This window comes from Eublepharis macularius, chromosome 1 (assembly GCF_028583425.1).
Source record: "Eublepharis macularius isolate TG4126 chromosome 1, MPM_Emac_v1.0, whole genome shotgun sequence".
Classification (NCBI taxonomy): domain Eukaryota; kingdom Metazoa; phylum Chordata; class Lepidosauria; order Squamata; family Eublepharidae; genus Eublepharis; species Eublepharis macularius.
Window position 1 is genome coordinate 226,639,665 of NC_072790.1, and position 26,753 is coordinate 226,666,417.

At 45.8% G+C, this 26,753-nt stretch overlaps 1 protein-coding gene across 1 annotated transcript; it reads left to right on the forward strand.

Moving 5' to 3' along the window:
• The first annotated feature begins 294 nt into the window (after positions 1 to 294).
• On the forward strand, positions 295 to 25,663 carry LOC129332271 (uncharacterized). Its single transcript, XM_054983254.1, has 12 exons — positions 295 to 326; positions 2,208 to 2,406; positions 8,152 to 8,307; positions 10,877 to 11,013; positions 15,084 to 15,229; positions 15,492 to 15,680; positions 17,729 to 17,818; positions 19,424 to 19,513; positions 20,372 to 20,494; positions 20,783 to 20,914; positions 22,735 to 22,851; positions 23,351 to 25,663. Exons 1-12 carry the CDS (start codon positions 317 to 319, stop codon positions 23,462 to 23,464), a joined length of 1,503 nt encoding a protein of 500 aa, XP_054839229.1. The 5' UTR covers positions 295 to 316; the 3' UTR covers positions 23,465 to 25,663.
• Positions 25,664 to 26,753: the final 1,090 nt, after the last annotated feature.

Sequence of the window (26,753 nt, forward strand, 5' to 3'; positions counted from 1 at the left end):
CCAACTTGGAGTTGGTAACTCAACCTCCTAGCCAAAATCTTCCACTGTGCTCATGGTGAGCCAGTTCTGAGAACACTTGTGGTACTCCTTGCTGCAAGATACGAGGATGAACTTTGGCGTGTGGCTCTAGTAAATGTTTCTTAATGGACACAGAGCAAGGTACATTACATACGTGTTCCATGAACGGAATGGGAGGCATATGGGATGAGCTGGTGATTCTGTTTTTTGCCAGCCCTCCCCTTTATCAGGAGGATAATTGTTAATTAATGATTAATCTGTGGGGTCAGGGAGCATTCGGAAGGAGCAAGCCGGTCTCATGGCACTGGGTGAGTGGAGGCTGCTGGGGATGGGCAGATTTTGGGGGAGTTGGGGGCAAAATGGGCAAGGGTCTCCTGTTAAAATTATTTGGAAGAAGGCTGGGATGGAGGGGAGAATTAAGCTATGTGATTTTTGTGCTTATTTCCTTTGTCCCTTTAAGGGAGAGAGAACTCTCAGTTTAGCAACAGGATCCACCATCTCTCATGCACACCCCAAGTCAGCCAAAAGAAATGAAGAGAAGGGTGGATATTGATAGTCTGTAAGAAGCAACTGTGAGTGTAAAGTGCTGTCAGGTTGCAGCCTACTTATAGCTTCCCTTCAGGGTTTTCAAAGCAAGAGATGAACAGAGGTGGGTTGCCATTGCCTGTCTCTGTGTAGCAAGCCTAGACTTCCTTGGTGGTTTCCTGCTCCACTACTAACCTGGGCCAATGCCACAGCTTCTAAAATCTGGTGAGAAGGGGCTACCCTGGGCCATCCAGGTTGGGGCTCCTGTCTCTTACATGTTGGAAATTAACTTACTGAAGCAAGGAGTTTTTTGTGTGATGACTTCTGTCATGAATTTTGCCTTGTAAACATTTGAGCATTGCATAGAAATGTCAGAGTCTGGACCCCTTCCTACTGTTTACAGTACTTTCTTTCCCTGCCCTTGCATACGAAGGGAAGAAGGAACCTTCTCTCTCTCTCTCTCTCTGCTGTCAAATTGCAGCAGATGTATGGCAACCCCATAGGAGTTTCAAGGCAAGAGACATTCAGAGGTGGTTTGGCATTGCCAGCTTCTGTGTAAGAACTCTAGAGTCTCTTGGGGGTCTTCCATCCAAGTACTAACCAGGGCTGTCCCTGTTTAGCTTCCAAGATCTGATGAGATTAGGCTAGCCAGGGCTATCCATTTCAGGGCAAGAAAGAACTAGCCTGCTCTGAATTTGTACCTATTTAGTAGCCCAGTTGTTACTTTTTTGCAGGGTCCCATATCTGTACGGAAACTACCCCACCCTTCATCCCCCCCCCCCAACCATAGGCAGGGAAGCCCTGCTTTCTTATCCTTAGTTGGGTTGAAGCTGACTTTGATTACAGGGGGAAAGGAAAAGGAAAAATACTCTGTGCATGCTCAGAGATTAATGTTTCACTGTAGTTCTTTCATCTGCTCCAGCAGTAAGCCCTGGCACTGAAAACTGATATAAACCCTGACTGCAACTGAGCCTGGAGTCTCTCTACACAAGATTTTTGACACATGTTCTTCATGTGTCAGGACTGGGAAGCGTAGTTTTAAATGACAGAGCCAGCAGAGATCGCTCGGGGGGGGGGCGGATTCTCTCACAGCTCCCTGCCGCCTCTGGCATGCTGGACTGTCTCCCCTTCTGGAGCTTTGCTCTGCTGAGGCTCAGTTAATTCAACTTTTTAAGCAGCGAGGGCAGCAGGACAAAGGCTCCAGAAGGGGAGACACTCCGACAAAATCTTTTGAGCAACACCTCAGGTTACTTCACGAATGAATCGTAACTGTCAGTAGAGATAGGGTCCTATATCTCATTTTATTAATTTTATTTAGGAACTGGGAATGTCTCCAGAAACTTGTCTAGTTGGGCACATGTGCATTTAACAGAAGCTGGCTAGGCTGAAATTCACAAGATGGAGCATCTTGGAGATGCAGGGATGGGCAGGGGTATTTTGGCATGGACCGGATAATCAACATGTCATGCCAAAATAGAGATGCTGGTGAATTCTTGAGAAATGTAAAAATTTTACCAGATTCCAGAGGATCTGTTTCGGTCAGGCCTTTTGCTTGGCTGGGGCTGATCTGGTCCTAATACCTGGATGAAACTTTTGGAATCAGATTTCTAGGAGAATTCTTCATATCTGTAATATGAAGAATTCTGCATCTTCTCCGTGTGCAGACATGACAACAGGATCCTCCTCCTCCTCCCGCTCTCTGATGCGCCAGTTCTGGCACGAACACTCACAAGTGTCTTCACTGGAAGAAATGATGTTGGATTCAAGTGCACAAGAGCTCACACAGGAGGATGTGCCAGAGATCCTTGCTCTTTTGCCCTGCGTGGAAGGCCAAGACATACTGGAGCTGGGAGCAGGCATCGGGTGAGAGGCTGAGGGGGCGGGGCAGGGGAGGGGGGGTCTGACTTATACTATCAACAAGAAGGCTAGGCACGCCCTGTTTTATGCTCCGAGAGGCCCACATGGTATCCAGGAAACATCTGTTGCAATTTTGGAACTTTTTTTTTTTTGCATTGATTTCTCAGTGGTGAGAAAGGGAACATATTCTGTACATGTTCAGAGGCATTGTCATCTTAATTAATGCTTCCAGAGTGGCTGTGGATTATTTTATTAATTTAGAAGATGTATGTGCCGCCTCTCCAGAACAATTCATTAAAACATCCTACAACAACACACAGCAGCCTAAAATTATATTCACAAAACAATTCTCAGGCTAGAAGCAGATTGTAAAAACAGCTGAAAATGATAAAAGTCCTCAGCAAAAAGCCTGGGTTTAAAAAAATTGTGTTATTGGCCTGGCACCTAAAGGACAGTAACATTACTAAGTACCTAAAGCAAGTTCAGGATTGTATGTGTAGTCCTCAATTCACGTGCAGGCTGTTCTTGCTCAGTGCTTGTGAATGCTGCTTTCACGAGAGCTCCCTTTGTATGACTGCATCTGCAAGTGATTTCGGAGGGCAAAGCGCCAATTCCTCTCTGGTTTTGTTGCCAGAACAAGTACTATAGGCTCCTTTGAATTGCCAAGTTGCATTTTTTTAAGGTGTGAAAAAGTGTCAAGATCTGCATTTCAATGAATGGATGTGGGAGGTGGGGGAAACTGGGATATTTTTAGCAGTTGAGGAGGAACTGATGAAACACATGAATGTACTCATGGGGAGCAAACTGAAGTATGACTGTGTGAGCAAGTGCATGGAAAGTTGGAGGGGGGACATGCAAAATGAAATTCACTTGAGCATCCCTAGGTACTTAGTAATGTGTAGAGAGACTCATAGACACTTAAGGGGAGGGCATTTCAAATGCTGAGGGATCACCCCTGAAAAAGCCTTGCATCAGATAGCCTCCTAAGTAGAGGTGGGCACGGACCGAAAAACGGACCAAAATGTTACACAGACCGGGCTGGTTTGGTGTTTGCGAGCCAGTGGGTCGTGGGACACACCTTTTTTCATGGACATGACAAACTTTGGCTGGTCCATTGGTCTGTGAAAGCAGACATCCTGATGCTGAGCAATCAATTCCCTAGGCAACGTAGGAGCCGCCTGCAGACCTTCTGCTGGCCTTGAAACACACCAATTTTACACTGTAAACCTTGATAGGCAGCTCTGGCTGCCAGTCAGAGCTCCCATTATTCTCTATGTGAGCATTTAGTATGTAAGACACAGTGTGGAGCCACGGTTTCACTTTCCAGCTGGCAACCGGCTTGGAGGAACTGCTTGTTGTGGGAGGTTTTGTTGGATTGCGCCAGAGGGAGGCTTGGGGCTTATGTTGCAGCAAGGCTGTTGGTGAGAGCAAGCTTATTGGGGTTCCTCAGCTGAGGGTTCATTCTATGTACTGGAAGTTTTCCGGGGGTGGCTACTTTGGGGGTCTGTAACTCGGACATCCGAAATGCAATCTTGGCCAAACTTGGAAGGTGCCTAGAGGACAGTCTGCTGAAGACACGCTGTGAGTTTGGCATCTCTGAGTGTGAAGGGGATGGTGCTAGGACCCCTAGAAGTGAAGGACCACAGACTGACGAACCGGTTCGTGAACTAGGGTGGGTCCATGAATGGTATGGGGTCCATGGTCCATGAAGCACGATGGACCAATGGTCCGTGGCTTTTTCCCAGTCCATGCTCATGTCTACTCCTATGTACATCTGCAGGAGTGCAGGCCTTGGGGAGAGAATCTTAACTGTTTGGGTAGACAGTATGGGAGGAAGGAAGCAGTCCTTCCAGTATCCTGGCCCCAAGCTGTTTAGGGCCTTTAAAGTAAGAACAAGCACTTTGGTTTTTTTTTAATATAATTTTTATTGGATTAGATATCATTAAATTGTACATTACAATCAATTTCCTTTAATTTTTCCAATTCTAACCCCCTCCCTTTCCCCCCCTTTTGTTGACTTCCAACAGTTTTCCAACCCCTTGTCCCTTTTCCCTTACTCATTTTAAATTTATTCTATCTGTCAAACATAATCTTTCACTTTCTTCTAAGCTTATCTATATAACACAGTGCTCCTTCTGTCTTCCTACTTACTTTAACAACTAAATAATACATAACTAAATAATACATTCTTGGCATATTTTCTTTTGATAATAATCATTTAGCTAATTTTAGTACTCTATACTCTATCTTATAATCTCATCTTCAATATGGGGCAAACAATTTATCCCTCGATGGTTGTTGTGGGTTTTCCGGGCTGTATTGCCGTGGTCTTGGCATTGTAGTTCCTGACGTTTCGCCAGCAGCTGTGGCTGGCATCTTCAGAGGTGTAGCACCAAAAGACAGAGATCTCTCAGTGTCACAGTGTGGAAAAGATGTAGGTTATTTGTATCTACTCAGGAGGGGTGGGGTTGAGCTGAGTCATCCTGCAAGAGATTCCCAGGGTGTGGAATGCATTCCACACCCTGGGAATCTCTTGCAGGATGACTCAGCTCAACCCCACCCCTCCTGAGTAGATACAAATAACCTACATCTTTTCCACACTGTGACACTGAGAGATCTCTGTCTTTTGGTGCTACACCTCTGAAGATGCCAGCCACAGCTGCTGGCGAAACGTCAGGAACTACAATGCCAAGACCACGGCAATACAGCCCGGAAAACCCACAACAACCATCGTTCTCCGGCCGTGAAAGCCTTCGACAATACAATTTATCCCTCATTTAGCATATTTTTAGATACTTCTATAAACAGTACATTCAATATAAGTCAACCAATTTAACTTATACTCTATATATTTCTATTTCTACATATCTCATCTTCATACTGTTTTAATTATATAATTGTATTATTCTTTCATTATGCAACTGTCCACCAAAAATAGTCAACCAATTTGACCCATATATACCTCCAAACCAATTCAATCAATTTAATACATAATCTATACATTAATATATATTTTCTCACCTTACTTAAATTCCTTCATTGCAATTATAAAATTATTGCCAGAAATGAAATTAATTAGTTTCTATCCTTATAATTAGTTAGTTTCTATCATTATAATTCTTGTAATAACACCTATAATATTTAATGCTATATATAATAGTCTAATAAAATAGTTGCTTAGAAATTCTCATTTACCTCTCCACCCCCCGGTAAAGTTACCTCCCTCTACTTTTATTGTATTTCAGTAATTTTCAAACTGCCACAGTTCTCCTCCCACCTCCCATTTCTTCACTAAATATTGTTTCAGCTTCTCCCAATACGTGTTAAACTGTCCTGGATCAAGGTCTCTCAGTTTCCTTGTCATTTTGTCCATTTCCGCCATGTACAGCAATTTATATATCCAGTCCTCAATAGTTGGCACTTCTTGCACTTTCCACTTTTGCGCGTACAAAAGTCTAGCCGCTGCTGTCATGTAAAATAGCAATGTCCTATATTGTGCTGGAATATCCTCCATTCCCAAGTTCAGTAGCAGGAGTTCTGGGTTCTTATTAATTTGAAATTGTAAAATCTCACTTATTACTCTTATTATTTCCCCCCAGTACTGCCTAGCTACCTCACAAGTCCACCACATGTGATACAAAGATCCCTCATGCTTTTTACATTTCCAGCATTTGTTAGACATATTCAAATTCCCTAGCGCAATTTTCTTTGGTGTCAAATACCAACGATAAATCATTTTATAGACATTCTCTTTAATATTGGTGTATGTCGTGATCTTCAACGTATTTTTCCACAAGTATTCCCACGCCTCCATTGTTATTTCTTTATCAAAGTTTATAGCCCACTTCACCATTTGCACTTTAACTGCTTCATCTTCAGTATACCATTTCAGCAGCACTTTATATACCTTCGAGATTTCCTTTTTATCCTCTTGTAAAAGTGCCTGTTCTAATTCCGAATTCTCCATTCTTATCCCTCCCTTCGCATAGTCCGAGTTATAAAGATCTCTGATCTGTCTGTACTGAAACCAATCGTAACTTGGAGACAACTCATCCTGCGTCTTTATTTTGGGTTTAGAAAATTCCATTCGGGTTATCTCCTTGTATGTTAAACACTGTTGTTCATTATCGACCGTTCTCGGATCTATTACTTCATATGGAACCACCCATGAGGGGATTCCATCTTGTAGGTAATTTCTGTACTTCTTCCAAGTTGTGAATAGGCTTCTCCGAATATAATGATGTAAGAACATAGAGTCCGCTTTTACTTTATCATACCATAAATATGCATGCCATCCGAATATTTTTTTATATCCTTCTAAGGCCAGTAATTTCCGGTTTTTCAGCATCATCCAGTCTTTCAACCACACTAAACAAATTGCGTCATAATAAAGTCTTAGGTTGGGCAGTTGCATTCCGCCTCTTTCTTTTGCATCTTGTAACACTTTCATTTCCACTCGAGGCTTTTTGCCTGCCCAAACAAAATCTGATATTTTCCTCTGCCATTATTCAAACTGCTTAGAGTCTCAGATAATTGGTATTGTCTGTAACAGAAACATCACTCTTGGTAACACATTCATCTTAATTACTGCAATTCTTCCCAACCATGACAAATTCAGTCTGTTCCATTTAATCAAGTCTTGCTCTATCTGAGTCCATAGTTAAGAACAAGCACTTTGAATTGTGCCCAGGAACCAACAGGCAGCCAGTGCAGATCTTTCAGCAAAGTGGTGATAATGATCCCTGTATACATCTCCCAAAATAGCTGGCAATTGTATTTTGCAGAAAATTAATGTCTTCAGACACTTTTCAAAGGCAGTCCAGTGTAAAGCATGTGCATTTAATCAGGATGACCATGGATTACTGTGGCCCAGACATGCTTTTTGAGGAACCTAGTCATGATACCAGCCAAAGCTAGTAAAGAGGCACTCCGAGCCAACAGAAGAGACTGGAACCCCCAGACAGAGCCTAGGATTTTGTAGCTCCCCTAGTTACAAACCTGCTTCTTCAGGGAGAATTTACAATACCCATGGGACAGGCTGGCTCCTCAGTCCTTGAGCGGGTTTGTCATTGACCAAGAGCACAAGTTTGTGTGTTTAAAGAGTGCACGTTTTAACATGCAATATGTCCCTAATTAATTCTCCAGCCTTTCCAGCTAAAAGATCTCAGGGAGTCCCCTCCCCTACTGAAACAGCCTAAGCGCACATAATTGACAGGAATGCAGGTTCTTCCTCTTGTTTATCTTGTTTTTCTTTGTATGCCACCTGGGAGTCAAGTGAGAAAGGTAGGCTGTAAATAAAATAACGTATCCACCTCTCTTTCCTCCCTTTCTTATGAGATTGAAGTTTTATATGCTCCTTGGAGCAAGTATACATATTTTTTATATTCTGTAATGTGCCATGCACATTGATGATGTATTTATTATTGTTGCTGTTATATCCCAGGTGCCCCTGCAGAGCCACCCACAACCAAAGTAGTAAAGTGGCTTTGTATGTTCCACTAACATGTACTAATATAGGAGCAAGCAGTCTGGCAATAGCATGGAATGGAATGGCTTCCAAAGGAAGCTGTGGTTCTACCAGAACTACAACGGAGCTCAGACTACAGAGATCAGTTCCCCTGGAGAAGGGGTGGTGTTGGAGGGGTGAAAAACCAGCCTCCCACATTCAGTCGCCCTGTTCTAGGGTGTGTTTGGAAGATGTACCTTCAGATTAGGGGCTGAGACCTTTTCACCTCAACCTTTTATCCCCAGCCGGTTCACTGGGCCTCTGGCAGATCTGGCACATCAGGTCACAGCCGTGGATTTTATGGAGAGCTTTGTCACGCATAACCAGAAGGAGAATGGGCATCGGCCCAATGTGGTATTTCTTCAGGCTGATGTAACCATCTTACAACTGCCAAGCCAGAGGTGAGTTGATTGAGGCTAACTCTTAATTCCATTTCAGGTTTATTTATTTGAGATATTTCAATCCTGCTTTTCTTTCCAATGGGGACCCAAAGCAACTTACAACTTTGCTCTCCTTGCGTCTGTCCGCACAATGACAACCATGTGAGGTAAGTTGTTAATCTGGGAGAGAATGACTAGCCCAAAGGTCACTCAGCAAGCTTCCACGGTAGAGCAGGGATTTAAACCTGATTCACCTACATCCTAGTCCAACATATATCGAGTAGCAGTTAACACAGCACGGGCTCTGATCTTCTGCAAAGCATACCTCCCATCTTCACAAGTAGCCTCCAGTGACCTTGCTCATGGGAGCTAAACCTTCACAATATGTGACTAGGAAGGCAGCCATAGGGCTGGGTTAGAGCAATGAGCCATTCCTCAACTCCCTCTCGGGATGTGATGGAAGAAACCTGGACTCACCCACATGCAGTCATCTCCTGAAACACGGGGAAGCCTTCCTCTGGTTTAAGGTTGCCACCTCATAGTTCCTGATTAGTGTTGCCTTCAACAGAAGCTTGGCCCTATACTGATCCCTTGGAGCGTTGCCAACTAGCTTGGAGAAAAAAAATCCTGTTCCTTTAATAAAGGTTTAATATGTGGAAATGGGCCCTTGAAGCTTTTCATAGCATAGAGATAAAGAACATCACCTGGTAAACAACAACCCTTTAATTCTCTACTAAAGGGACAGGACATTTTGCTCCAGCCCTGTTTTTATTTATTTATTATTTATGTCATTTATAGTCCGCCTTTCTCACTGAGACTCAAGGCGGATTACACAGCATGAGATTAGTACTATCAGTATCAAGGACATTTCAATACAGTATCAAGGACATTTCATAAACAATACCATAGGGTAAATAGATACAAGTTTAAAAGACATAGGGCCAAGCTACAAGTGACGAATGACACTTGAACGGCAAGTGAACATACTCACATGTATTCCTCCCTGTTCACTTGCGCTCCAGTTGGGCTCCACTTGATCACTACGTGACCATAGTATTAGCAAGAATCCAGTACAGAGTAGAAAAAAATACTGAAGCAGAACATAATCAATTCTAGGACTAACATTAGACAACATGGAGCACGGGTGGTACATAGGAATACATATTTAAAGCAGTAGATAATATGTAAGGCAATACAGTGATGAAGTCTATGGTCCCTAACTCATTAGCGATGAGTTGGCAACCCTTATCCCACTCTACCTAGACCCTCTTCTTGGTACAAATGGAAATGGAAATACAGAAGCTACCTTGCTAGATAAGGCCAAGGCCTACCGCACACAGCTTGCTGTTTCAGTCTATAATTTGATTAGGACTGTTCTGCATTTTCAAGAAAGCCGCCCCCCTCTTTTTACTCTGGTCTGGGCCCAGTCACACCAGTTTCTGTCCAAGGAAATACAATCCCACCTCCTAAACCACTGTTAACATGCCTGGATATTTGTGGTGTTTGCTTTATTTATAAGAGTACAGGCAGGGACAGAGTCAGAGAGGCACTCCAACAGGGCAGCAGATCTGCTATTCTGCATCAGATCCCCAGAGATCCTGCACCACATGGACACATGAAACTGCCTTGTACTCAGAATCATCTTGTATTGAGTCAGATTGGTCTCTCAGATTGCCAGCCTCCATAGGGTTGCCAGCTCCAAGTTGGGAAAGTCCTGGAGATCTGGAGGTGAAACCTGGAGAAAGGGGCAACCCTAAGCCTCCAGGTAGTGGCTGAAGATCTCCTGGAATTACAACTGGTCTCCAGGCCACAGAGAGCAATTCACCTGGAGAAAATGGCTACTTTGGGGGTGGACTCTATGGAATTATGCCATGCCCAGGTCCTTTCCCTCCCCAAACCCCACTTTCTCCAGGTTTCTCCAGGTTCCACCCCCCCCCCCCCAGATATCCAGGAATTTCCCAACTTAGAGCTGGCAACCCTATCTATCAGTGTCAGCATTATCTCTTCTAACTGGCAGCAGCTCTCCAGGGTTTTAGGCGAAGGTCTTTCAAATTGCCTTCTGCCTGATTTAACTGGACATGCCAGAGATTGAATCTAGGACCTTCTGTATGCCAAGCAAATGCTCTGCCCCAGAGCCATGGGTCCTCTCCCAATGTACTGCTTATTATGCACAATTTCTGCCTGCCGCAGCAGATTCATGACATAAAACTACAAATAAAGTGTCCCCCCCGCCCCATGTCTCTTAATTGCTTTGCCAGGAAAAGTTTCACCTAATGAATTTTGTGTCAGGCTGTGTGTTAAATCATATAAGCAGGGCCATTTTTTAAGTAACAACAATCTTAGCCTTTGACGTATGTCTCAGTGCCAATATTTTTCCCCTCCTGGCAAAGATCCGATGCTTTTAAGCAGCTGCCAGAAATGTAGAAGTACTTGTGGAATTTCTAGAAGTGGACAAAATATTTGCAACCACTTGGAAATTTGACAAAATGTGAATATGAAAAACCCTTCATACCCAGCGCTAGAAATTCAACCTGCTTTCACCTCATTGGCTTCTCCTGATGGCTTCCTTCTCTGCATCCTCACCCAATAGTTTTGACCTCATGTTCTCCAACTGGCTTTTCATGTATCTCTCTGATGCTGAGCTGAGCAGTGTGGCCCAGAAGATGCTGAGCTGGCTTCGTCCAGGGGGACACCTGTTCTTCCGGGAGTCTTGCTTCCACCAGTCAGGTAAGTAGTCCAATGGTGGGGCTTAAGCGTTTTTGTGTAAATATTTACCTTGTTTACAAATATACCAGTAAAGCACAGGTGGGGGCAAAGAGGAACTCCTGCTAGGAAGCAGATCCCATACTCCACTGCAAAAGAGATTCTGCACCCAAGATGTACTCTCTCACCTTCCCTTTCTCCCGCTTTTAATTCCATACTCAAACTTCTGTTTATTTTATCTCATGCACCCACACTGGTCCCCTTCCCCTCATATGGAAGAATAAAACTATCCAGTCAGCTCTAACAATTAGAGCCTGTAGAAGCAATATCAGCGCACTGTTCTGGGCCATCAAACTAAAATTCACAAGTTGAAAAGTCTTTCTATCGCCCATCTAGGCTACTCCATGTCTTATCAGTCAGACATTCTCTGGGAGCTCCATGCTTGTACATTTATTCCCAAGCATGTGGGGGGCCCAATTTGGGACCAAGACTCACAGGGAGAGGGTGAGTAAGCTTTATCCCCTGCTCCATATGGTAGTCAACTTGAAGGTGGGACCTGGAGTTTTCCATACATTACAATTGATCTCCAGACTACACAGATCAGTTCCCCAGAAGTGAATGGCAGCTTTAAAGGATAGACACTATGGCTTCACATCCCCAATGAATCATAGCATCAGAGAATCAGAGAATCAGAGAAATGGAAGGTACCTCCAGGGTCATCTAGTCCAACCCCTTGTACAATGCAGGAAATTCACAACTACCCCCCCCCCCCCACACACACAGTGATTCCTGCTCCATACCCAGAAGATGGCAAAAAACCTCCAGGATCCCTGGCCAAACTGGCTTAGAGATCATTCCTGACCCCAAAGTGGTGATCAGTATTACCCTGGGCATGTAAGAAAGGACCAGGGTAAGGAAGGACCCTGGCCTAATGAGCTCCCTCCCTTTTCCAAACTGCACCCTCTCCAGGCACTGCCTCCAAATTTCAAGGGATTTCCCAAGCTGGAGTCGGTAGCCTTAAATCTGAAATGGCCCTGGGAAGTTGCTATTTGTCCTGTTAGGGAAATTTATTTGTATGGATCAGGGCAAATAGCAGCTCCCAAGGCTCATTTTAGGTCAGAAAAATGGCATGGCCTGAGACGGCCCAAGCCTCCTCCTGACCCTTTATACTGTGGTCCTAGGGTTGCGCACTCTGGGTCAGGACATTCCTGGAGATTAGGAAGGTGGAAGATAGTGAGAGTGTTTTGGGGAGGGGAGGGACTTTAGCAGGGCTTAATGCCGCAGAGTCCACCCTCCAAAGCATCCATTTTCTCCCTGGGGGACTGATCTCTGTAGTTTGGAGATAAGGTGAGATTTTGAGAGATCTCCAGGCCCCATCTGGAGATTGGCAAACCCTATGTGGCCCCAATCCAAACTGATCCTGTGCGTGCCTGGGGAACTACCTAAGCAATAAGACCCACGGTGGCCACATGGGGAACACAAGGACTTTATCACAGTTTGCATTTTATGGAGGGACCAATATACACAACCTTCACCTTGTGTATCTGAACCCATCACTACAGCACATTGACATATAGCCTTTAACAAGCCTTAAACAATGGGCACGATCCGTATTCTATGGCCCTCTTCCCTGCATAGAGTAGGATGCTGTTGAGGAAATGTGGCTGGTGATGGAAGAAGAATCACTTGCAAGTGGACAATCAGGATCCCTCTTTTTCCTGTCTGTCAAGCACTGTGCATGAGTAGCAGAGGAAAGCCAAGGGAACTGGGATGTTGGGGGGCGGGGGGCAGGGAAGCGCTGGCAGAAGAAGGGGTTTCCTGCAAGGGGGGGGAACCCATAAGGAGATGCCAAGTAATATAGTTTCGCACACTATGTTCCATAATTGTTTTAATTTGAATTTAGACACATGTAAACATGACCCCTGGCAGCAAGAAAGTTGGGTGAGCATCACGCCCTGTGAAGATATGATCGGATCTGCTCTGCATTTTAAAAACAGAGACAGCAGTCAGTGGAGGAGGGGGTTTAACCCTTCCTCCCCTGTACAGTTTTGCTAATTAAAACAGACAACCATCACCCAGCCATTAATAACTCTGGAAGAGAAAAAGGGACAAACAGTAAGTGCCTTCAAGGAGTGACCAGAGCCGGTGGCATTGCTTGGCAGAACCATGTAATGCGGGGAGGAGTAAACCCTTTCTCCCCCTCTTCATGCTGCATTCCTGCTTGGAATTGGGGCCCTGAGCAGCTGCTGTTTGCATTTAGAATATGCTGGGCTGATCCGATCACGGATCTCCCGGTGTTTTTGTTTAGTTTGGCCTTCAGTTCTGGAAGCCACTGCAAGGCATGTCAAAATTTAATCTGCGCTGTTCCTTGAGCAGCCTTTACTACATCAACACAAAGATGATTTCATTCATTTGTCCAAATATTGTCTCTTTGCTCCAGATGTAGCTATTGTTAACAGGCACTGCTGTTACTTCCTGAACAAACTTGAAAAGAGGTTTAACACAAAATCAGCTCCACATTTTTCCAAAGAGTAATTTCCTTTTGTGGTTCTCAAAGTGTTTTGAAGTGGGACCCACTTCTAAAATTTACTTTGGGGGCCATGCTGGCAAAACAACCATACAGTATTTTCCCCCTCTCCAACACAGAACGCAAGAATCTCACATTCAGTAAACTGAAAACGTTTATATTATATTTTTAGTATTTATATATACTCAGCATTATTGAGCAACAGGCTAAGGATATTTCATACATTAGGCAGAGGTGAACCCAAATTTGCTGTCAAGCCTCTCCCCCATACTAGGTCATCCTGTTCATAAGGACATACGAAGATCCCTGCTGGGTCACACTTACTAGCACCCTGTCTCACACCAGCTAGTTGCTCTGGCGGGCCAACTAAGAGGCCATAGAGGCCAAGGCCTCCCCGATACTTCCTCCTTATGTTGGTATCCAGAGGTTCACTGCCTCTGAGTATGGGGGCTCCCTTCACTCACTGTAGTTAGTAGCCACCGATGGACCTCTCTTCCTTGAATCTGTTGAACATTTGAAAGCCATCTCTGCTTGTGATCATCAATAGCAATGATGCATTCACTGGTAGCAAATTCCACCATTTAATTACTCACTGAGTAAGGAAGTGCTTCCTTTTGTCTGTCTGTTCCACTTCATCTCTCTTAGCCAGTTCACATATTATAAAGCTCTCATGGCCACTACAAGGTCTTTCCTTTAGATGCGTGCCTGGAATTCCCCCACTCCAAGCTCGTCTCAGGTGCACATGGGCCCAGTTTGGCTTAAGCCATCCCCTGCTTCTGCCCCCATGTCATTTTCCTGACCTGAAACAGCCCTGAGATCCAGTATTTGTCCCATTGGGGAAATTGAATGTGTATTGATGGCTACATGTAAGTTTTCCCTAGGGTTGCCAGCTCCAGGTCGAGAAATTCCTGGAGATGGAGGTGGAATCTGGGGAGGGCATGGTTTGGGGAGGGGAGGGACCTCAGCAGGGTATAATACCATAGGGTCCACCTTCCAGAGCAGCCATTTCCTCCAGGTCTCTATGACCTGGAGATCAGTTATAATTCCAGATCTCCAGCCACCACCTGGAGGCTGGCAACCATAGTAAATAGCAGCACTGCAGGGCTATTTTAGATCAGAAAAATGGTACAAGTGGGAAGGTTTAACTCCTTTCTCCCCACACACTATGATCCCAATCTGAATTGGGTCTGTGCACACTTAATATTTAAGCTCTCAGCAGGAAATCTCCAGTACACATCTGATACACATCTGACAGCCATGAGGACTTCATGATCTGTGAACTGGCTTCCTACTTCCTGGAACTGCTTCCCAGTCCTTAGGTAGCCCCTGTGGAAAGTTTTAGTGCCAGCCAAAATGACAAATTTACAGTCCCTCACAGAAGACAAACTTTTTCATTCCCTGAGCAATTGATGCCCTTGCACCATCTCACTGCCAGAGGCTTCTCATCAACAAGCACAATAGAAAATACGTTTGGCAGCAACTTTGTTGTACAGCAGATTCCTAGCAAAGATGGTTTCCTAGCTCAGAGTCCAATTCACGAGCTCATACTGACTCTCTTTTCCTTTAGGGGACAGCCCAAGAGCATTCAATCCAACATTGTATAGATCACCTAAAGAGTATAATCGCCTCCTCACTTCCATCCAGAAGATCTTTGGAGACAAAGCCTATGGATTTGAGATAGTCATGTCCAGATCTGTGCAAACTTACATAAAGGTAAGTATCTCTTCTCCCACTGTTTAGTATAGCCTGTGCCATCCTTGCATAGGGAGGATGATGGAGGGCAAAGCTATCAGCATTTTCTTTTAAAGAAATCAACCATGGCTCTTCTCTCAAGCCTTCATCGGGGCCTCACATGTTTGCATAGCTACTGAGGTCTAGAAACTTGACCATTTTAAAATAAAGGGAAACGAGATCTTCTATTTGCCCATTTCTGTGCCAGATGCACTCAGCTGCCTGCACTTTTTTTGCCATGCAGAGGAAACGAAACAGGAATCAGGTTTGCTGGCTTCTCCAAAAAGTCCCGCGAAACAGCACATCTATGCGCGGATACGACACCTTCCAGCAGTTCCTAGACAACGAGCAGTATGCTCTCCGCAGCATCCAGCGCTATGAATGGGTTTTTGGACCTGGCTTTGTCAGCACTGGGGGAATCGGCACCACTAAGGTAACTAGTTACCATGAGAGGAGAGGTCGAGTGGCTCTATGGTAGAGCAGCTGCTATGCATGCAGGAAGCCCCAGCCAGGTTCAATCCTCAGCATTTCTACTTAAAAGGATCCAATATTAGGTGGGATGAGATGATTCTTCTACTTGGCCAGAGACCTGGTGGAGCTGACAATCAGGGGGAGACAGAATTCGCCCTGGCAAAGATCCAGGTTCCTGGGCCACAGGGAAAGGAGAGATACCCCGACCGCACAGTTCTGGCCATGCACAGTTCTGGCCATGCACAGTTCTGGCCATGTTGTCGGTGGTTGACTTGAGGGGTGCCCTCTGGCATGTGGGAACACATCCTCAGGCGATGGGATGGGCTAGCAAAATCAGTGGGTCCAAGGGGAGACTGGACCACAGCAGATGCCTGGAAGATATCTTCAAAAGGCACCGTGGCATGAATTGGTGGGGGGTGGGGGGGAGACATGGAGGGAGTGCTGCAACTTTCTCTGGGGTGGGGTCATTGAGTAAGGGAACTTCCTAGAACTACTACCGAGTATTGCGCACACAAGAATAGAGAGAGTTGTGATTAACACTGCACCTGGTCTTCTCATCTCCTTAGGCCCATAAGTTGTGCAGTGATGTGAACCACAGAGTGAGAACCGCTTTCCAGACTCCTAGAGCGGACCCATTGGTTTACCTTCCCCCTGCCTCAGTCCTGGTCACAGTAGGGCACGTGAAAGGCCTCCACCTGAGAGCTTGGGGAGCTGCTGCTGATTAGAGTAGACAGTACTGATAAACCAATGGACATAGAGCAAGATGGGTAGCCATGTTAGTCTGTCTGCAGCAGTAGAAAAGAACGAGAGTTCAGCAGCACCTATAAGACTAACAACATTGGTGGTACAGCTCACTTCTTCAGATATCTGGTATGTGAAGAAGTCACAGCTCACTTCTTCAGATACCAGCTATCTGAAGAACTGAGCCGTGACTCACAAAAGCTCATACCCTGTCACAAATTTTGTTAGTCATATAAGTGCTACCAGACTCTCGCTCTTTTCTACAGATAAATCAATCGTTTGATTCAGTCTAAAGCTGGTGGGTGTGTGAGTCTGCGTTAGTCTTTCATAGGTGGCATTGCAGGAATGTAATTTCCATGTTCAGAGGCATGAGTGCTGGAAACAAAGGGTGAACGTCTCTGTCGTCAGTCCCTGTTAGGGAGCTTCCCTGGTGAGGTTTCTTGCTGCTCATATTTAAAAGTAAAGCTAGAAGGAAGTTTAGTCTCACCAGCAAAGCTATTCATAGGTTCCTGCACAGAGCTGGGAGAGTGGGTGGGCCACGACTGGGGTTCATAAATTCAAAATGGAAGAGGCCCATATCAAGCTGGGTTTTTGTTTTTGCAGTCTAAGGTGAATTGAAACGTTTCCCCCCCTCCCTCCCTTTCTCATTTTATGCTGAGCAGCTGGTCCATTGAGACTGCAATCCTGTGCACATTCACTGAACTCCGTAAACATATGTTTAAGATCAATCAGGCTGCAGGATGAATGAGCTTTTCATTTTTCAAAGTCAGCAATTTAACAATCGTGCTTGTCTGAGACGCGGTCCCCTGAGATTAGAATCCACATTTCACTGTCAAGCATGCAATGAAAAAGCGAATAAATCCCAAAGTGAAAGCAGACGTCCTCCCTTCCCTGCCTTATATGCGCCCCCCCCCACAAGCATCCCTGGAATGTTGGCTCCCCAAACTATTGCCTGGCTTGGCTGGCGTTGCTTTGGAGAAGGTACTGGGAGTGGATGAGGCAGGCAGCTCCTACCTCTAGCTGCATCTGCTGCTCAACGAGGGTTCCCGTTTCCAAGCTCAAGGTGGGGTCTGCAGAATTCCAACTGATCTCCAGACTTCAGAGATCTGTTCCCCTGGAGGAAATGGCAGCGTTGGGTGGTAGGTTTCGTGGCAACACAGATCTCCCTCCACTCCGCCTTCTCTAGACTCTGCCCCTAAATCTCCAGGAATTTCCAAATCTGAAGTTGGCAACTTTAGGCCTACCTAATCTACCCAATCTTCTTCCTAGGAGCTGATGTCCATGCTGGCTTTGAAACCAGAACAGAAAGTGTTGGATGTGGGCTGCGGGCTTGGTGGAAGTGATTTCTACATGGCAAAGGTACCAGGCTATGAGAAGTCCAACCTCACACTGTGAAATATCCCGGATCCTTTTATTTTTCTGGCAATGCTGAGTTTGACAGTTGTTGTACAGGCAGAAATCCACTGTGAGTCCATGCTGTAGAAAGCTGCTCCTGCTGAACATCTGCCTGTCTTGTACTCAGGGCATGCCCCATCTGGACTTTTGTCTATCATGATTCTATTCCACCTTTCCTCCAAGGAGCTCAGGGCACTGTGTATTATTCTCTTCTCCACTGAATAATCCTGTGGCGTAAAAGTTTAGGCTGAAGGAAAGTAATTGGCCTGAGCCGAGATCACCCTGTGAGTTTAATAGCTGAGCGGGAATTTGAACCCAAGCCTCCCCAGACCCAATCTAACCCCTACATCGCACTGTCTTGCAATTGGTCTGTGTCTTCCTTCACAGCAACTAGCACCCACAAAAAACTGTGGATGTGACAAATTTAAACTTCTTCAAAAGCAGTTTAACTGCCACAACTTCCCTCAGAAACCTGTGTGAACCCCAAGAATTTGGTGCAGCCGTATTATTAGGAGCTGTCATCTGTGAAGCTGGTTTGAAACTGGTTTCAGTTGATAGTGTGGACATAACAGTAAAACACTGACAGACAGAAGGTGCTGAAAGAGGCCCAAGAGGGGAAATACAGCTTATCATGTCACAACACTACAGGGTTCAGAGCTCCAGTGTCCAAAATTTCTCCATCTATGATCCTGTTTGAAAGAGGTGCCTTTTGAACTGGCAGCTCTCCCATCTTGTCTCAGATGGCTATGAATGTTCTGAAGTTATGCAGCGTGGAGCTACCTTGCATCTAGTTCTGTGATCATGTTCATGACTTTAAACAAAAGGTGCATGCTGCAGTGACTTGGGCTGCGGTTTAAAAAAGAATAGTGGAAGCAGAGCGGTGGGAAGTGGGGTGTGGAAGACGGGATGAGCAGGAAGATGGGGTGAGGGGCAGGGTTGATGTTGTCCCTCCCATGCTGCACTGATCTCCCTTTTCAAAGAGCAGTTCCAGAGGCTGTGTTGCATAATTTTAAAAAGCAGCCTTTAAAATGTGCACCCAGCTGTATGGAACATGTAAAGTTTCACTCCCAGCAGGGTTGGAAGGCACATCTTAGGCACCTCATGAATTTTAGGAATGAGGCCAGGCAATCAAAAGACAGTCCAAGGTAGCCCTTATTGGTGAGCCTCGGCAGATACTGAGCACTGTCTGGAAGACGTCTGTTCTTTGTGGTCCCACTTTTGAGAAGTTTCCGATAAACTAACTTGTGGAACTCTCTGCCACAGGATGTTTGAGTGGCTGCTAGTTTAGTTGGTTTTAAAGACAGGATTAGACCACTTCATAGAAGATAGGTCCATCAATGGCTATTAGCCATGATGACTGAATGGAATCTCAACATTCAGAGGAAGTAACCTGCTGGATACTAGTGCTGGGTGGGGGGACCACAGGGGGAGGCTTTGGCCCCATGTCCCACGTTCTGGGCCTGCTGGGAGCATCTGGTTGGCCAATCCACACTGTCAAACAGGATGCTGGGCTCGATGGATCGTCGCTGTGATCCAGCATAGTACTCTTTATGTTTTTTTTCTCCCCAGGAGTTTGGCGTAGAGGTTTTGGGTCTGGATCTTTCGCACAACATGGTGGAGCTGGCGTTGGAGAGAGCCCAGCAGGAGACGAAATCCCTGGTAATAATGAGGGAGGGAGCAGTGCATCAGGCAGGGGGTCTTAGAGATTAGGGAGGGGGGGTGCTGTAGGAAGCCCAGTGCTCCAGGCTGTGGGAGAGCAGGTTGGTTAAGCAGGGCCCTTAGCAGACTGCCTGTCAATAGAAATGAGTGTGCAGACACTGAGGCAAGCACTAACCTAGTGATGATTTTATAACTGCAATGACATGGCGTTTAACAGAGTAATAAACAGTTCCCTGGCCCCAAGTACAGTGGAGAAAAGAAAAAGAGAGCTGCAAACCTGAGGGATAAGGGACACGCGGGGCTTTTTTTCAGCAGGAACGCGCGGGAACGTAGTTCCGGAACCTCTTGAAAATGGTCACATGGCTGGTGGCCCCGCCCCCTGATCTCCAGACAAAGGGGAGTTTAGATTGCCCTCCCGCTGAGCAGCGCGGAGGGCAATCTAAACTCATCTCTGTCTGGAGATCAGGGGGCGGGGCCACCAGCCATGTGACCATTTTCTCTGAGGGCAACCCACTGAGTTCCACCACCTCTTTTCCCAGAAAAAAAGCCCTGGGGACACATATAAGCAAATGCAGTTTTCTGCGTGTGGATTTTGGTGGGCTTTGAGGGTTGAGGAGATAGGCTGAAGTCTTCATGATAAAGGGGGATTTGAAGGGAAGATTCAAAGTGACGGGGGTGCCAGGGGTTCTGGGAAACAGCTCCAGGCATAGAGGGCAGAAAGGGGCATCGCTGCTGTTCATTTCAGTATGACTTATACACAGCAAATGTCTAGGAAACTGATACCCTCATTAATTAGAGGGAGGGAATGCCATTTTGATTTTGGCCCACTGCAATCTCTTATTTCTGCTGTGGTTCTAGGTGCAATTTGAAGTTGGTGATGCCACCCGGAGGGTGTTTCCAGAGGGTTCCTTTGATGTGGTTTACAGTCGAGACACGATCTTGCACGTGGCAGACAAAAGAGCCCTCTTCCAGAGGTTCCTGGTGAGTCTTGCCTTCACCTAGGGTTGTCGTTGGTTTAGAGAAACATGTCCTATCTCTTTAATAGAGACTTAATGGACAGCTGAAGCTTTTCAGGGCATAAGGCAAATAATATCACCTGGTAAATTACAACCCATTAAGGCTGTACTAAAAGAACAGGGCATTTCCCTCCAGGAAGTTGGCAAACCTATCCTTCACTTGCCCTGTAATCCTATTACAAAGCATTATGAATAGCCTACCTACAGTGTTGCCCTGCCTCAATCTTGTACCTCTGTCTGTTCGTCTCCCCAGTTGTGGCTGAAACCTGGTGGGCAGCTCCTCATCTCTGATTATTGCTGTGGGCCGCGTCCATGGTCAGAAGTTTTCACCAAGTATGTCAAGCAGAGGGGATACAGTCTCCTCATGCCTCAGGAATACGGCCAGGTATGGAACAAAAAAAGCAACCCTAAAGGGAGCAGCAGTAGGTCAAATTAGACCTCTTGGATCAAATAACCAAGCTACCCATTCAGCAAAATGATGTGTATTTATTATTTATTTATAGCCTACCTTTCTCACTGAGAGTCAGCATGAGTTACAAAATATTTTAAGAAGCCATCTGACAGCATGAGACATCCAATAACCATTGCAACAGGGTCTTCGAGGTTAGGTGTCAAAGGGTAGCTGATTCTGTATGGCCACAGCCCTAAAAGGTTCTGACCCAAGACTTAATAGATCTTACCCCTAGACTGGAAGGAACTTTAGCTGCAGTCCTGAGGACACTTTCCTGGGAGTAAGTTCCATTGAATAAAATGGGGTTTACTTTTGAGTAGGCCTGCTCAGCATTGCTCCCTTTGTATGTGAGTTTCTGGCTATCTTCCTTACTGGTGAATAACTTCTAGCTACAGGCTGGCAGAACAAGGATAGGAGAAGGCCTGGGAAAACTTTCAGAGCTGCTCATTAAAACAGAAAAAGGCCAGCGTCACACAAGACTTGAGCTGCTGGCATGCAGCTGAAAACTACTGTTTGCTGGTAGTGTCTGTGGATGCATGCTGCTGTATACTGGAAGTAGCCAAGATAGTTGTGTTAGGACTGTACGCCTTTTCAGGCCAATTCTCCAAGGTGATCTGGAAGTTTGGTAACTGAGGGTGGGGGCTGGTGGACAAATTCCTACCCTTCAAAAGAGAGAGAAGAGCCCCTGCTCCAATTTTCATGTTAGTTTGATGAGCAGGAGAAGGGTATGTTGCTTACCCTTTCAAAGATCTGTGGAGCCCAAGGGACACCCTTGTGAACCCCCAGGGATTCTTCTGGGTGTGTGAGTGAGATCGTTTTACACAGTTTTTTTATTACTACTAGAACCCACACAGTCTACTGATGTGTGTTAAATTTACAAAGCAAGAATGCATACTCAAGATCTATGAACTAAGGCATGACCTGACAGCCAGTGTTGTGTACTTGTTAAGAGTGCTGGGCCCCAATATGGGAGATCCAGGCTCAGATTCAAAATGGCCTAACTCCATGTGGTGTTTTCCTCGCTTCTTCCTTGAGTCTCTGCAATGAGACATGCATCGCAGCTTCTGTGTTGGGAACTTAATTCCCAAGCGAAGACTGATTTGGATTGGGACAAAGGTAAGGGTTCTTCAGCATCCCCCTCCAACCTGAAATGACCCAGAAAGGTGCTATTTAGCTCACAGGGCAAATCATGTGCACTGATGGGCTACACATAAGTTTTCCCTAAGGGGTAAATAGCTGCTCCTTAAAGCTGTTTCAGGTCAGGAAAATGGCACTGGAGGCCGGGGTGGTGGTGGTGGTATCTAAATGAAATTGCAGCAATCAAACAGTTTCTTACAGCAGAGCAGCCTTTCGGTCTGTAGTTCATGGTAGGAGCAGGCAAGCATTTAGGTTTTACAGAAATCTTCATCAAGACTAAAGAAGAGTTCTGTGCAACCTGAAAGCTTGTGTAATATAATAATTCTACAATAAAAGATACTGTTTTTCCTAAACTATTACAGAAAAGGCACTGCAGGGGCTTGTGTATAGCAATAAGAATCTACAGAAGAATGACTCAGATCTCTTACCTTGTAATGGCATTTCCCTGTTTAAAAAAGCATTACCAATATAAACTTAGATAAGGGGCAGGGTGGGGTGGATGGCAGTAGGGTAGGCAGGAAGCTCTGAGAGAGGCAGCTCTTTTGATAGGGATATTGGAATGAGGTTCCTCTTTCTCACCTCCTGCTAAAACCTGCATTCTTACCCAATTACCACAGGTACTGCAGGAAGTTGGATTCAGTAGTGTCCAGTCCTTGGACCGCACCGAACGGATGCTGTCAGCACTAATCCAAGAGTTGCAAGCCCTGGAGAAAAGTCAGGAGAGCTTTATTCAGGTCTGCTGGAGGCAGAGGTCGGGGGGCATAGGCATGAAACTAAACCACCCGTCTATGGCACAGCCCCAACCCCCTCAATCTGGAGAGTGCCATGAGCTAATTCACCCAAATGTCAAGCAGTTAAACCATTCTGGCTACAGTTTGAGAGCCATAGGTTGTTTGGCTGTTTGGCTGGGGCCTGGTAAGGAAGAAGTTGGGTCGCAGTTGCCAGGCAACCAAGCAGTGCACTCCTTCAACAGCCTTTCCTCACAGACAGGGCCCAAAGTAAAGGGATACAGATGTGAAGCGACTCTTGGCTGCTCCAAATTCCCAGAGTTGTCCCTTTGCTTTGAGGAGTCTCTCTCTCCCAGTTGGGTTGGGGGTGGGTGGGAATATTTCCCCGCATTTCCTCCCCACTGCTTAAAAAACCCTGTTTTCTTGCTCTCGGATAGATAATGTGAGAAGTGTCTGTCTTTTCTCTTCTCCTTCCCCCCGCCGCCCCAACCCTCACACACTGCAGGAATTCTCCAAGGAAGAATTTGAGGCTATAGCCTCTGGTTGGAGAGAGAAGCTTGAACGCTGCGTGGATGGGGACCAACGTTGGGGTGTTTTCCATGCAGTGAAGCCACTATAAGGCTCTGCCGCCGCCAGGCCAATGAATCCCAGCCAGCTCCCAAACCTTCCCACTAACATTTAATAGCGTTTTAACTTTTTTGCTTTTTTTCTCCTGCTGTTCTTGGGTCATGTTTCACGGCTGGATCCTAGGTACAGAAGCTTGGAAGAAATGTCACTTTCCAGTTGTGCTGGCCTTTCATTCAGAGGATTTGGCTTTGATTAATTCCAGTCTAGAGGAGCTGGATGCTTCTTTTCTTTTTCTTTTCATCTCTTTTCTTTTGGTTGTTAGACATGGAAATAGTTTTGAGGAGGGTAGGGACCAAAGTAATCACTGCTGATATTACAAAAGATACTGATGGCTCTCTGAAGAAGGGTAACTTGGTATAGTTTCCTGCGCAGTTTGTAGGGAGAAGAGTGAAGAAGGGGGTCTCTCCCAGGCAAACTGCTTCAGGTTCCCCAAACATAGTTCTTTTCCTCAGCCTTTTGAGAGTTTCTCTCCTGCTTCTGTTGGTAAAGCAGTTCAGGAGAAGGTGGGCATATAGACTTGCAGAGGCATGGGTAGATCTCCATCTTACATTTATAATGTAGCACAGTCTTAGGGCCAAACCTACACTTGATTTTGGAGTTCTGTGACTGGATTCCAAATGTGTGCTTTGGGTCCCAGAAACACCCACAGGGAGCTTGGTATGGAGAGGGAGCTCCCTTGCTGGAAAGAGGTTTTAAACTGTTCTTCCTGCACCATTTTTATGTATTTTATTTTACTTTATTTATACCTCACCTTTCTCCCCAAAATGGTTTACACCTCCTTTCTTCCATTTTTCGCTCACAACAACCCTGTGAGATAGGCTAAGCTGAGAGTATGTGACTAGGCCAAGGTCAGCCAGCAAGTTTCCATGGTAGAGCAGGGATTCAGACTTGGTTCTCTTAGATCCTAGTCCGTTACTTTAACCACTACACCACATAGGCTGTCAGTGTGACTTTCCTTGATTGCAAATTTCCACCTCCAACTGCTTCAAGCCGAAGCAGAGGAGGGGGGTGGGAACTGTGCATCTTTTTTCCTCACCTGGAACATTAGTCCAAAAGGGCCATTTTTAATTGGGTGGGAGGAATGCCAGGGGAGAAGAGAGAAGCTCTCCTTTTCCCAGCACTGCATCACCCATCTATATGGACTTTCAGATTTCTACCCCTGCAAATTCCCATTGTTAAAAACAGCCCAAAAGTTGCATTGAAGTCCTGTGATTGCGTCAGCAGAGGGCAGCACCTCCCCATCTGGTTTGCGGCGTGCTGGTGCTGTTGCCCAGCAATGCTTCAGAACTCCTTATCTCTGCCTGTCGCAATTTGGAGAGAGTGCCCATGTCCTGACCAGAGAGTCTCGCGGGCTTGTTTTTACACATTAACATTCTATGTGGGGGAAAGAACCTGCAAATAGACAGCAGTGCACTGATCACATTAGGTCTCTTGGAGATGATGGATAATAGCGCCTTTCTTCTGCATTTACCAGATGGGGAGAAGGCTTGCTGAGCTGGTGTAGACCTTAGTGCAGTTTGGTGCCATAGGCAGAAAACCCAGACACACACACATGTGCACACCGTGAATTTGTATGGGGCACGAGCTACAGAGCAATTCTCTTGTCCATGGCTACACTCTTGCACAACTCCCTTCCATTTCCATAGGATGCACATGAAAACTCCTCACTAGATTGGAAGCAGGGAATCAAATATGTTGATCTCCTGCTCTGCCACTCTTAACGGTGCCTCCAATCCGTTGCCTTCCCAGGCCTCAGCAGGGCTGTGTCTATGATCTTGCTTTTTTTATTTAGAAAATAATAAATCTGATTTTCATTTCTACTATCTTAATATATAAAAGGTGAGCCGTATTGGTGATGACTCACCTTTTATCCCTGTGCGGGCACACTCACAGGCCCCTCTGTGGGGATAAAAGGTGAGTCCTTGGCAACTCGGCTTGCTGAGGAGACCCCAGCAGGCTGCTGCCGGTGGTGAGAAGGCCCAGTGCGGTGGAGCAGCCGCTGCAGGGCCTTGGGAGGGCCACGCTGGGCTTCCGTGATGCCTCAGGTAGGGTGGCCAGTCCCCCGCTCCCATCCTGGGGCTGGATCCGGCGGCTGTGGAGCTGTGTTTATTTCAGTAGAATGTTGCCATTCTACCACAATAAAGGGGGAATGCGCAGCCTCCAGAAGACTGGAATAAAAAAGCAGTTGGGTTTACACTAGGATAATTGTCTGCAATCAATTTGTTGCTGTTCTGGCATGCAAAATGATGACAAAGGATTCATATATCAGTGCATGTTGTGCTTCTGAAAGCATTTAACTCCCAGATCTTCCCAGCTACACAGGAGGTTTTATTCCATTATGATCATGAATCTACTTCCCCCTTCGCATACAAATGTCAGAGGAAGCATACCTCTAAAATGTTTTTCCCAGTTGGCTCCCCTTAGTGTTATAATGTCCCGACACCAGGAATATTATCTAAGGGTAGAACAGAAATGGTGCCAACCTACAATCGTGTAATCACACCAATTTCAGTATTCTTATTTTTAAAAAGGTGACCTTGGCAACAGTAAAGGCCGACTTAGAAGTATGCTTTCCTTTTGTGCCACCAAGTACACGTCAGCATGAAGACATGGCGAAATAACAGAAGGCCACCCACACATCACAGACATTCTGCTTCTATCCTGCATGAAAATAAATAATCACAATAATAATGGCAACAAACCAGCTCCTGGAGGGGGCGGGGATGTAATGAGAGGAAAAAGGAGAACAGCCAATCAATAATGTCATGTAGGGCTTTTTTTCAGTGGGAACGTGGTGGAAAGGAGTTCCAGCACCCCTTGAAAATGGTCACATGGCCGGTGGCCCCGCCCCCTGATCTTCAGACAGGAGATCAGGGGGCGGGGCCATCGGCCATGTGACCATTTTCACCAAGGGTGATTTAAACTTTAAAAAACTCCCCCCTTGTTCCAGCTGACCCAAAGTGACGTTGTGCGGTACTGAGTTCCACCACTGAGTTCCACCACCTCTTTTCCCAGAAAAAAAGCCCTGATGTCATGAGAACCCTTGTAACTGCATGAGCAAATGACGGTAGTTGTGCTACATTGTAGAAACATCATGCAGTGAAGCTAACCAACCTGTTCACAAAATGGTGGAACATTGCTTCAGGGGGTGGGGTCGAGGGGTAGTTCAGCCAAAGCTTGTGCTTGGAAAATGTGTTGGATTGATAGACTGGTGTTCTGCCTTTCCCCTGGCATGTGCAGAACAGCTAAAAGAATGAGGAGGAACTGTTTGCTCAGTAGTC